The sequence below is a fragment of the Galendromus occidentalis genome, unplaced genomic scaffold, assembly GCF_000255335.2.
Source record: "Galendromus occidentalis unplaced genomic scaffold, Mocc_1.1 scf7180000075782, whole genome shotgun sequence".
In the NCBI taxonomy this organism is placed as follows: domain Eukaryota; kingdom Metazoa; phylum Arthropoda; class Arachnida; order Mesostigmata; family Phytoseiidae; genus Galendromus; species Galendromus occidentalis.
Genome location: NW_003803772.1, coordinates 532,312 through 544,951, shown reverse-complemented (window position 1 = coordinate 544,951; position 12,640 = coordinate 532,312). Strand labels below are relative to the sequence as shown.

The following is a 12,640-nucleotide window of genomic DNA, read 5'->3' as shown; positions in this document are numbered from 1 at the left end:
TACGCAACCGCCTCGTCGAATAAACGCCTTACCAATCGTATCGAAAATGATTCCAAGGTCTCCTGGGTCCGAAGACTACGTCGCGCTTCGGGAAGACGTGAGTCTGTGAACGATATTCGCTTCGGAATTCCGGGGCGCGACGGAAACTCTACGCTCACAGGCGCATGGGAAACCTCGCAGGTCCCAAGGTCTCCCCTGAAAATATCAAGCAGGGAATCGCGCCTGGCCCGAGATCAGCGCTCGGTGATTCATCCGGACAGCGTAGGAGTTCCGTAGAATTCCAGGCCTACCTCAGGGAGAGTTCGCCGTCCGCCCATACTCAAGTATGGGACGTCCCCGACAGATAATCGGACGAATCAGAGGTCCTGGGATTGATATCTACTCGCTCTCTCGCCCGGCGATGGTGTCTCTTTAGAGCATTTGTCTCTGCTGCCTGAGGAAACTCAGTAGGCCGCAAAGAATTCCTGATCTATAAACAGTGGCTCTGACGCCACAATCGATTGCCGTAGCTGGGTTCGTATGGGAAGTGGCTGCAAATTCTTCCTGAGACGGTTGCGGTCCCACAGCTCGACGAGTTATGATTCCGGAACCGCAGCACCCCTGTGGACACAAAATCGATGCCGGAGACCGAGCTTTCCCCTTATTGTCACGCGTCCTCGTCTTGTCTCTCTATCGCAGAATGATGAGCGAACGACATTAGACTAGTTTTGGATCGGAGACATACCTAAGCGTCACCGGTCATGGGCGGGGAGGAACTTCAACTCTTGTCCGTGGGAACAACTCCGGCTTTCCGACGTGAGAATCGACGCTGAACCAGTATCTTGAACAATAATCAGCTCCCTCGCATACACCGGGGATTTTTTCTAGGAGTCGTTGAGCGCTTCTTCTGTTTCGGGATTCTCGATCACGATTTCGTGCTTGTTTCTGCTGGACGGTATGTTCAAGATCGCGGAAGTCCTCCATCGCGCTTCCGGAACTACGCACTGTGATAGAACGCCGGGCTGATTCCTGGCATTGGAGCCGGAAGGCGATGGTCGGAGCAGCCTGTCTCACTCGGGACCCGCCAAAGCCGCGAGAAGGCGCTACCGATGTTCATCCGGGTGGCATCGGATCAGTCAAGCAGTCCACTCATAATAAATTATGAAGACACGAGTAATTATGCAAAGATGCCACATTCGCACCCGAACGTCCCGAAACAGATAACCGGAGGACGCGCAGCGGTCGAGCGGGGAACAGTGAGTCAATGTGAGGGAAAGGCTCGAGGCGACGGGTGTTCGGAGTTGCGGATGATGCGGAGAGCAACGGAATAAGCCTGCGGTTTCGATTTGCTGCAGCAGAACCTCGGTTTTATCAACCGATGATGATTTCAAATAACGCTTGATGTGATGGAGGCTTGATCTAATCGACGTTCCATCGTGCATAATACGCGGAAATATCGATTATATGTATAAACTCTTCTCTAACGCGAACACTCTTCACTAGGGCTAGGCGTTTGTGGCGGACTTTTTTCGGGAATATCGCGGACCTGTGGCGGATCTCCCCAGCAAAAATCGCGGACTTATGGCGGATGCTTTGTCGACGAATCGCGCTAAGTCGGGAAAAAGACAAGGGCAGCTTCATGGCTCCGAACAAGCAAAACGAAAGCTCATGCTTATGTTTGTCTGCTTTCGTCAATTTCCTTATGCTACCTCGGGGGCTTGAAGCTAGGACCAGAACTCACATTTCGTCACTGTTATGATTAAGCATATCGTACATGCTGAGATTCTTGCTTTTCATTCTCCGTCTAGTCGCGCATTTCCTGAAAGATCTCTCAGCCGAAACACTGTTGCCGGGTACACTCAGACAAGTCAGAGCGATCTTCGCCAATTCGGGAAGACGAGCCGTCGCATTTATCCACAAAACTATCGGATGAGACGAAGCCTCGAGTTTTCTCTTGGCCGACAAGTATAGTCGGAGTTCAGCCTTCCCCGGATCGTTATCCTCGAACTACAGTATATTTTCGATGACGTAGCCGGCTTCGATCTCGATTGTTTTCAACTTCGCGGGGTCGAATACGCGACAGGCGCGGAAGAAGTCCGCAGCGGATAAGGATATCTCGCCATCGATGGTCCCCTTGAAATCTGTCGAACGGGATGCGGGGTCTGTCACGGGAGGAGTCAAACTGACCATGTTTATCCCGTGAAAAAAAAACCGAAATTCGCGGAAGGTGGGCATTCCGGCCGAAAATCGCGGATTTCATGGCGGATGTGGCGGCCGCCACAAACGCCTAGCCCTACCTCTTCACTCATGAATTTATTTCAGAGAGGGGGCTAATGCCCGATCTCATGTACGAACAAGGCACTCCGAAAGGACAAGGAATCACTGCATAGCTCACGCGATTCTCCAGGGGTAAAAATCGCGACCGGCCCCTCTCTGGAGATATCTTGGCAGGTTAGGGGTCTCCTGTTTCTGAACGATGGGAATTCTGCGGATAATCGTTTGGTAGATATCATGGATGTCGGGCGAAGAGCTCCATGGTTTCCGTCGTTGAAGTGAAATTATCCGGGGGAGACAGGCTTTCGAGATGTCAAGATCAGTAAGTGAATGCCTGGAAGATCGGAAGCCAGCCCAGGGGACAACTGTCGAGAGATGCGAATCCTTATTGAAGCCACCTACAATCTGACAAACCTCAATGATTCGCCGGATATAGGGTCTGCGCCCCGAGTCGTGTCGCGAGGATCTCCTCCTGAGTAGTTCTACATGGGCACTCACCATGTAGTCGAGGAATCTCACGATGATCTACTCCGTTGGGCACACGTAAGTCTAAGAAGCTCCTCTGCTCTCGAACGATCGCGGCGGAGCGGACGATTCGTAGAACTTGCTGCTGTGCTGGAGAATCGGGACATCCCAAACTTCCGAGTGTTTCCGGAGGGAAAGAATTCAAGCGACGAATTGGACAGCGCAGCCCACCCCCGCTTTTATTCACGAGTCTGACATATTCCTCGTTGAGTTTCCGGCGCGAGGAGACCTGAGACAAGACAGTTCAGCCGACACCCAGATAGCTCAGCCGGAGCCGCCACGAGACTAGGAAATCACAAACCTCGCCCGGATCACGTCGCTCCGTGGGCCCGCTTCCATACATCAACGAGCCGCGCAGCATCGCGGGAATATCTACTGAATGTACAAATATCGACAGCATTCTTTTCTCTCAGACAGGGAGGGGAAACTAGAATTCTTCCCAACCCGCATACTGTTTGACGACGTCTCTGTTGTCTCTCCGAGATCTAGTCACAGCTGATGACTCTCCTTTCACAACCAGAGATTTCTTGTACGCGTCCCTGTTTTTCTTCTGCTGCAATTGTTTCTTCGTTCTCGCTCGAATATCTTCAGGACTTATTGTACAGCTGGTGGCTATGGACTGCGCCAAGTGTCTGTTCACGGCTACATCTTCACGTTGCGGCATCACCGATGCGGGGAAGTCTGCGGGTGACGTGACTGAATCCTCGTCCGTGGCCGGGGGCTGCAGCTTCCTATCCCCGTCGACTTCCACGGTGGAAATATCGTCGACGCCGAGGAACCTCTCCATGATGGACCGTTGCAAGTATCGGTTCTCTGGAAGAAGAAGAGAGACCGTCGATGAATTTCGTTTGAGCGGCGACTGGTTCGGGAACACACATAAGAGATCGAAAACGTCGACAATCGAGGGCAGTCGAACGCGGATGCTTCGTTTTTCGGAGACGATCCTTTACCTTCTCTTTCATCAGCTGGAGCGTCTCCGCATTCCTCGTCATCTCCATCTGTGTCATCGCCCGAGTCGTCGGTAGCTCCGGCTATTCCTTCCTGCGGAGAATTCAGTGCAGACCGTTCGAATTTCGGAAAAGATGTCTACGGATGCTCATTGACGTTCGAGCCGCTCTGAAGCTTGACTCACCTCTGATATCTCTATTGCACCCTGAATCTGGTCTCGAATATTCTTCATGAAGCCAGAGGCCTCAGTGTCGATGTCGAGGTTGTCTTGACGCTCAACATCTTCATGGAATTTGGGGTAGGTATCGCTTTCAAAAGCGAACCGTTTACGGAAGTATTCACGAACACATTGCACATCCCGATCGAAGTAAAACTCCGCATCGGCATGAGTGGTTGAAACCATTTGAGGGAAATCGATGATGATCGGCTCCTCGTCCTCGGTTAAAATTATGTTGAATTCGTTGAAGTCACCATGGATTAGTCCAGCGTTCGCCAAACTCACGATGAGATCCATGAGTTTCCCGTACAGTAACTCGGGATCGTTTAGTTCCCGTACGTTACACATCGTTTGTCCCTGGATGAGTTCCATGATGACGCAGTGGCGATTGAAGGCGATTGGTTTCGGGACAGGAAAGTCACGCTCGTGCAGAGCCTTCATGAAAGCAAACTCTTTCACCGCTGCCAAGCGCGAGAGGTAGAGCCATGATGAACTCTTCCGATGCAGATGATAATCCCGTTTCTCCTTAATTTTTCTGAACGAAGTACGGCCGAGCCTGTGTATCTTCAGGACCATCTCTTTGCCCTCCTCGTCGGCCGCGAGGTAGATGTCCGACTCCTTACCGACGCCGATTTTGTTACCAACCGAGTTGACGATGTCTTGTGATGATAGTGTCTTCAGTGCTAGATAATCGTATCCCAAGTTGGTGAGCCGATATCCATCGTATTTACGTCCTCTCTCGTATGAAAGCAGTTTCTGTTTACAGAGTTCCTGTAGATGCTTGTGACAGCCTCCGTGTTTCAATCGAGCGATGACCGCCACTAAGGACGCTGGAACCAGCTCGTGGTTCTTCATCCCCATCTCCACAGCCGTGAGAACACGGAAATCATCCCGCGTGAGATAGCGCAGCATAACAAGGTTGAAACGGCCCATGGTGAAGAGATCCTGCAATGCGTGGAAACCTCATCAAATGTTTGATCTCTGGCACGATGTGGCCTGGAATGAGAGGGGGATCAGCCCTTCCGAACGGCCCTCCAACGGAACGCGTGTCATGAAGCGGGGTCGCGGGTCTTCTCGGAAGGGCCAGCCATGGGCGTGGAAACAGCTGACTAGTTGGAAGGTTCGTTTGCCTTAAGCACACCTAGTCCGTTCTTAAGCGGCATTCGATGAGCTTCTTCCGAAGATCATGTATATCATGCTCCCGGAGAACGGAAAGGGCCTGCTCCCAGATTTATCCCATTGGACAGTTTCCAATGAATCACGAAAGCGCGCTGCGGGGCCTCTAGGAACTCCTTCATCACGGAGGCTTCTCAGCAGTATTCTCAAGGATGTAGAGGAAATAAGGAGGACATACGCTGCCCCGATCGCAGAGCTCATGGAAGGGCAAACTCACCGAATCGGGTGAGGAGCAGGAACCTCACAACACAGTCCAGGATTTACTCAAGCACGTGGAGCAGCAGCGGCGCTCTCCTAATGTTTGTTGTCGAGTGAATGATGATCGCCGGTGATGATCTTGTCTGAAACGCGACTCCTCTGCGTCAGCACGGGCTTCTTCCGCTTATCGCGGTAGTTCTGGGTGGGGGAGGGACAGGATCACTGACCAACTCGTAGCCGGTCAGTTCAGGTTCAGAGGATCGATCCGATCTGGACAAATCACTCCATGAACTAAAAACGAAGTACTTCCCTATCGCAAGTCCGCGGAGGAGATTTTTCCCTCAGTCAGCGTGGGGAAAAGCGAGCTTATTAGATCATGTTCCCCTCCATTAATTTATCCCCAGGACAGCGAGGGCCTTTTTTTCGCCCTAACGAGCCGCTCCAGACCGTTTCGCTAGAAACCTTTTGGGTTCCTCCGATCAGATCAGCAAGGGTTCTCGGAGCTCGGAACGGCGTTTCCCGGGTCTGCGGCCGGAGCGGCTCGTCAGGGCGAAAAAAAGGCCCTCGCTGTGCTGGGGATGCATTAATGTAGGGGGACATGATCTAATAAGCTCGCTTCTCCCCACGCTGACTGAGGGGAAAATCTCCTCCGCGGATTTGCGATAGGGAAGTACTGTGTTTTTAGTTCATGTAGTGATTTGTCCAGATCGGATCGATCCTCTGAGCCTGAAGTGACCGGCTACGGACCGGGACTCTTCCTATATTCTACCTGAACCCCCGTTCCTCCGATTTTATTCGGGAATCTTTCTCACCATGCGAGGTGCGGGATGCGAGGAGCCCTCGTCTGAATTCCCCCCGGGACCGAAACTCCTCTCTACAGCCCCGCTCTCAGGTTCGATTTGGGTCACTAAAGCTTGGAAGTCGGGACTTAATTTATTGACTCTCATCCATATGAATTTGGACAGTCATGTCAGAGATGAAAAGGGTCAGATGTATAGAATCACGCAGGGTAAATAGCTTCATGTATGATTCGTGCCATTGATGCTTTCGTAACCTCTCCTGCTCGGGATTGATTCGAAAATGCAAGTCTGTATGAGGTTGAATAGAAATAAAATGAGGGCACTTAGCACGATAAGAAGAATAACATTCTCATAGCCGATTTCGTTCAATAGCAGGCCCGCGAAACCCGCATGCCCCACTACATATCCGAAGCTCAAGGAGAAAAAGACCAGGCTCGAGAAATAGCCATGAGTTGCGACATCATCGTCCATTCTCAGTCCCTCCGTGACATACTGCATTCCGAATACCATGCTCGACGTGAATAGAGCAGCCAAACCGATCCCCATTAGAGCTTGTCCCAGTAGCCTTACATGAAGTGTGGGCTCTATTGTCAATAGGCGGCACGGAGCCAAGAAAAACAGGCCGCCAACTGAGAGAGCGAATCCTATCGATATCGCCAAGAACTGGCCACGTCGGGCCTTGCTCAACAGACCCCACATGTATATGCAAGCTCCATAGCACACGGGAGCAACGGCGAAGCAAAAACCCACTTCGGTATGATTCAGGCGGAAAATTGCCAACTCCGTCGACAGAGTTATGTCGTTGAATCCTATGATCAAGTAACACATGGCAATATTCGCTAACAGGAGGAACAAAGTCAAGTCCATCGTTGAGCCGCCAGAATTTTTCCCCAAGCCAGGGAGTAGTTCGGCTTTCTTCGGATTCGGGAGGAAGATCATCAAGATGACGCAAAGAACCAGCGAGCTCAAGCCCACCGATACAAAAGGGAACGTGTAGCCGAACTTATCATAGAGTATCGATCCCACGCACGGCCAGATCATAAGACCACCGTTGTACATCGCCTCGAGAAACGGGAGATATCTTCCGCGGCTCTCTCCGAGCTCCACGGCAACAATGGGATAAATTGCAGTAGTAGCCATGACGGGTCCGGTCGAGTGGACGATCTTCGTGCCCAAGTTCGCGTAGAAGAACTCCCGGCCACCTTTGAAAAGATCTTTGTAGAATCCGTGGATCACGAGGAAAACTCCGCTCAGAATCAAGCCGAGGGTCACCATTCTTTTCGGAGCGAATCCTCTCTTGAGCAGCACACCGACGAGAGGACTTCCGACCAAACCGACGACCGATCCTGCGGCGAAAAACATCCCAGTCTGGAAGTGAACACAGGGAATTTTGAGTGAGGTCCAGGTCGGTCATGAGCCGGCGCCCGAGTCTCCCAATCCGGATTCCACGGCCGATATGTAGTGGTGACATTCATATTCAGAGTGTCTCCCCGGGCTATCTCTAGCAACTTCAGGGAGGCAACTTATGAGAGAACGCGAGCTCCTTCCCGGAAATGCTATTCGAAAGGAATATGCGGAGTCTCTGAAATTTTCTGTCCGAGGCCGAAGCACTTGTCGATGTCGGGCTCGCAAAGAACGTCTCGGTCGTCCGGACTGGGGTATTGATACTGACTCCTAGTCCTTCGTCGTTTTCTTCTCGCATCACTGACCTCAAGCGGAGTGTTGCCTTTCTCTTCAGCCACATTGGGATAGAAAGGCATGAACACAGCATAGTGCGCACTAAGCATGAAACTCTCCACCAGGGCCAGTCCCAGAACTCTCCTCTGATGCCATGTCAACATCTCCTCTGGGATTCTATAGCCCACAATGCGAAGAAGAGGGAGGTGTTTATCTTCACCGAGCCGGATCGCCGGCAACTGAGAGAACCTGTTCGATTCGCGTATCGCGATGAAGGAGGAACGCATGTGCACATTCGAAGTCCGAGATCTCACAGTCAGTCCCTTCTTGTCGTCGCTTCGGTATGCATGCGAATTCGGAGCGGATGTCCCGTGGATTTTTTTCTCTGACTCTCGCCAAACTCTTGTCTCGGAATCCTGGTCTCCATCGCCAGAATTTCGTCTGAGTGGATCAAGCTGCCGCATTGATCTGTTCCCGGGCAGAGGAGGAAACTTCCCGCCGAGAGCCTCCACGTCCATGACGAGAGCGTACCCGCAACCGGCAATACATGGACATGTAACCGGCAATACATGACAACGCACTCCATCATTCCGGTCTTGGTCAGAATGATGGAGTGAAGTCGATTTGAGACCTCATCGGCTCCATTCGGGGCGGGCAAGGCATCGTTGCGGAGTGCCTTCGATATGAGACCTCGATGACGAGGGCTCCTCCTGACTCTGAGGTGATTTTTCGTTTGTAAAGCGGCTCCATACGTTTCCCGGAGCCAAACGTAAATTGAGCGGAGGTTGATACGGGGAGGGAGCCGACGACTCACTGTATGCCGGTATCTTCGAATCCCTTCCTCTTCCCTGACGCCTGAGGGACTTCTCCCGATCGAGTTCGAAGGTTCACCCACAACCCGTCGTCTCGGGATTCGTCCACGGCGGAGAATCGTCTCGCACGAGTCCGGACAAGGCGGAATTGAATTTCATGATTAGGGAAAACACGAGCATTCCTCTACTTTAAGCATCCTTTATTAGTATTCTCTCCTATCGCTTTGACCACAAGAGATTTAAAATATTTGCTTTGCCGTTCCGGGGGTCGTTTTTCTCGGGACTTTCCCCGCGACGTTGCGATAAAGGTAAATGGCGAGAATAGCTTTGCTCCATAAAGACGAGGCGCACTATTGGAAGCGGCTGGAGACGAGCCGCCGGTTCGTTCCGAGCCGCTGCCTTCAATGCACATGGTAATACTGCGGAAAAATCAAAGCATTCCACCTAACGTATCGAATGTTTTTTCTTAGCATAATGGTCTTACGCGATGTATTGAGCTCAAATCGAGCATGCGCGATTCTGTGATCGCTTACAGGAAATACATCGACTTCGCGTATTTGGCGGAGATCAAGCATGCCTCGTTGTAGGTGTTGAGGACGAATTTCTCATCTTCAGCGAGCTGAACAGCTCCGTTCGGTCCGGACGAATTCGTCCTTGCGTCTATGTCCCTGTGTCTCGGGTCCTGGAAGAAGCGATGGGTTCCGAGTTCGGCAGCCCTAAAAGCGACGTGATGCGCGTAGTAGACGGGCGCGGGGAGCGACACCGCACGCGGGCACTTGCCGTAAGTGTGACACATGTAGTATGTCAGACTTTGCAGCTGATCGTTTGTAAAGTTGTTTTCGTCGCGGAGAACTGTGTAGTGGGCGGGCTTTGAGGTTCCCTGAATTCCCTCGTGGGAAACCAGGAAAAAACTCCAGACTCTGGAGCCCGTCATGGTGTTGTCCACGACGGTTCCGGCAATCGGATTCTGCTTTTCATCACCCTTATGGTTCTTGGTCACCTTGGTCGGGAACAGCCGGGTGTCGTGGCGTTTTTGAACAGTGATGAAAGTGATCGTGGGCCTGTAGTCCTTATTGAGCGCCTGGCAAGTTTCAACGATGGCTCTCAGCTCCTTGTCGAGCACGGCGTTAAACTGACCGTTCGAAACACCGTCGCGGTAAACGATGATCCTTTGAGGGATCGCGTTCGACCCTTCGCGGAAGCCACGGAGCAGTTTGTCCATAGCGGTTTTCAGAATCTGAGGTTGGATGACTTCCTTGTCGGCAGAGTTCGGTGGCTTCGCCTGAGCCCTCATATAGGCGTTGTACAGAGTCGCGTTCCTGTTTCGGGTACCAACGATACCCACGGTCGATGGCATCTTGACGTGACCGTCTCTCGCCTTCGCCTGGCCGTGGTTGACATCCATTCCTGTGGGACAAGGTCCGCGTCAGCTTCTGCGAGCCACTTCATTATTTCGGGCGGATTCGGAAGAGGAACAAACAACAAATGACATATCATCATAGAATCCTTGATGTTGGATCCTGCTTCGCGCGTGGTGTACTCACCGATGATGAGGGTTGGGCTGCTCTCCAGGAACTGACGAGCGAATTCCTGCGAGCCGGCGAGAACGTTCTCACCGTCGAATTTAGGATTTAGACCATAGAGGATGTTCAGGATGACCTGATCGGGACCACCTCGCTGGTTGTTGGTGACCTTGTAGACAGTCGCACCCTTGACGCACTTCGAAGATACGCCCAGCTTGACGTCGCAAACAAATTTGATTGCGGCGTGAATCGGGCTCGACTCGCTGATCACGAACAGCACGAACTCCAGCCCATTTTGTCCCACTGGGAAGGAATAATGAATTTCAATGACGGTTTACCAAAGGCACTCTAATTGCTGTGATGACCCAGAGCAAAGGCAAAGCTAGAACACTCACCGAATGACTCGATCTGTTTCTCGACTTTTTCGAAGCTGAGCCGGTCGCTTATCGTGTAGAATGCGCCGCCGACCCTCATTGGAGGCGCGATCTGGACATTAGTCTGCGCTCCTTGTCTCTGCAGCACTTCGACGAATGCTGATACATCCCTCTGACTCGCGCGCTCGTCCGTAATCACCACGGTCCATTTCGTGATCCTCGAGCCCGAGAAGAACTTATCACTCCTGAAGTCTATGACTCCGGGAGTGACTTTCACTGTCTTGCGCTGGTTGCCGTTCATCGCACCGCATTCGAGAATCGGTACGGGCAGGATGCGGGCTGGAACGGTGAGCTCTTCGCCGATCTGCATGTCGAACTCGTTCTGGAGTTCATTTTGACCTCGGAGAATCTTCACGGTGTGCCTGATCTCCTCAAGACGATTTCTGGGTTTTATGGCCGCCTGTCTGATGATGTCGCTCACCATCTGCGGTGTCTGCTCACCACGGTAGGGATTCCCCTTGAGAACGGTCACTTTCTCCAGCGGGAAGTATCTCGGCTTTTCTGTCCCGACTTGGACGCAGGGCAAGTTCGGATACTGGAGTTTAGAGTAAGTTTCGGCGAAATACTGCGCTACTGTTACCGTGCGACCTTCTCGGTTTACGAAGGTAATTTGCGATGCCGGCAGCGAGGTGATGGTGGCAACGGTCATCTTCTTCGGCTTGTTAGTACTCTTCAAATGCTCGCACTCGATCTTGCATCGGGTCAGTTTCTTCTTCAGCTCGGCAATGTGCTTGTTGTGGAGCGATGGAGGAACTGAATTCTCACGAATCAAGTCGGGGAGCAAGTCGATGAGTTCTCCGGGCTTGATGAAGGCCGTAATCGCGAAATTCACGTTGAGATACAAACTGTCTTGTCCAGGAATCACATGAGCTTTGTAACCTGACCAGAGTTCGAAGCCGCCACTGATGCTCCGCGGAGTCTCCCCGGGCAGCCCGTAAAAACCTCTGCCGAGAGGCGTGAACTGAAGCGCTGGCATGTGATTCAGAGCGATAGCGACCCCGAGGAGAGCCTCCTCCTCATCGTCGGCTTTGCCGAACTCGGGCCCAGGCATGAGGCCTGTAAGCTGGACTGACTTTTCGAATGACAACGTCAATTCCCATTGATCATTGTCGAAACCGACGACGAGATTCAATGCATCGTTAGGGATTCGTTTTAAGCCACAGGCTCTCGCACGTCCGTCGTATGCGAGGAGCTGGTCGCCGGCGTCGTGCCTGCTGAGCTCGCGGAAGATGAGCTTGTTGAGCTTCAGTCCCAACTTTCGCTCCTTGCGGGGTCCCGCCGCGGGTTTCAGGGGTTCGACCTTCGTACTCGGATTTGTGGGCGCCCTGCCGACTCTTGTGATCTTGACTGTGTAAAAATACGCAACCGAGAATCTCTTACCAAGGTTGAGTTTGTAATAATTCGTGAGACACTGTATGTTCGCGCAGGTCATCTTCCCCGGAACTCTCGGTTTCTGGAGAGCGATAACCCCACCGGCAGCGGGGAGGTTCAAGGTCTCGCCTTGCGCTGGCGCAGCAAGGGGGGCGATCTTCATGGTACTTCTCAGCTCCGGAGGGTTCCAGATCTCACACGGGGGGGCTTGACGCCCGAAATTGCCCCCGCCCCGACCATTGCCGCGACCACCGCCTCGGAAGCCTCCTCCACCGCGACCTCCTCCTCCGCGGTCCCCTCCGCCGCGGCCTCCTCCTCCTCCTCTGTATCCTCCTCGGGACCTGTCCATTCTTTCACTGTGAACAAAATGAGCGAACATTAGATATGAATAAACATCATATCGATGTCTCTAACACAGCGCTCGTTGCTTGACTTAGGCCTGCCCCGTGAGTCCATGCTGTTAACGCAGCCGATGAACTCCTGAGTAGATCATCGAGGGTCCCGTAGGCTTCTAACCCGAGACTTTCCGGGACTCGCACACCATTATTCTCCCTCGCGGTACCGCGACGGTACCTGAATGAGTTTGTCGACATACACCAGTGCGAATCGCTAGGCCTTGGCGATTAGGCCTAGCGAAAACTGCAGCCATATGGAATTTTCCACACCTCGACCTCTCGACTTGTACGGGAGTCGTTGGGAAACTCGT

General features: G+C 52.5%; 3 protein-coding genes across 3 annotated transcripts; all 3 read right to left on the bottom strand.

Moving 5' to 3' along the window:
• Window positions 1-3,184: 3,184 nt before the first annotated feature.
• RIOK2 (RIO kinase 2) lies at window positions 3,185-5,418 on the bottom strand. Its single transcript, XM_003738127.2, has 4 exons — window positions 5,337-5,418; window positions 3,911-4,888; window positions 3,729-3,819; window positions 3,185-3,591 (listed from the first exon to the last, which is right to left on the bottom strand). Exons 2-4 carry the CDS (start codon window positions 4,874-4,876, stop codon window positions 3,206-3,208), a joined length of 1,443 nt encoding a protein of 480 aa, XP_003738175.1. The 5' UTR covers window positions 4,877-4,888; window positions 5,337-5,418; the 3' UTR covers window positions 3,185-3,205.
• Window positions 5,419-6,310: 892 nt separating this feature from the next.
• On the bottom strand, window positions 6,311-7,958 carry LOC100897324 (MFS-type transporter SLC18B1). The gene is made up of 2 exons (XM_003738167.2): window positions 7,827-7,958; window positions 6,311-7,485 (listed from the first exon to the last, which is right to left on the bottom strand). The coding sequence occupies exons 1-2, from the start codon at window positions 7,956-7,958 to the stop codon at window positions 6,337-6,339; spliced, it is 1,281 nt and encodes a 426-aa protein (XP_003738215.1). The 3' UTR covers window positions 6,311-6,336.
• Window positions 7,959-8,785: 827 nt separating this feature from the next.
• Window positions 8,786-12,166, bottom strand: LOC100903393 (protein argonaute-3). The gene is made up of 3 exons (XM_029112973.1): window positions 10,525-12,166; window positions 10,151-10,432; window positions 8,786-10,013 (listed from the first exon to the last, which is right to left on the bottom strand). Exons 1-3 carry the CDS (start codon window positions 12,095-12,097, stop codon window positions 9,136-9,138), a joined length of 2,733 nt encoding a protein of 910 aa, XP_028968806.1. The 5' UTR covers window positions 12,098-12,166; the 3' UTR covers window positions 8,786-9,135.
• Window positions 12,167-12,640: the final 474 nt, after the last annotated feature.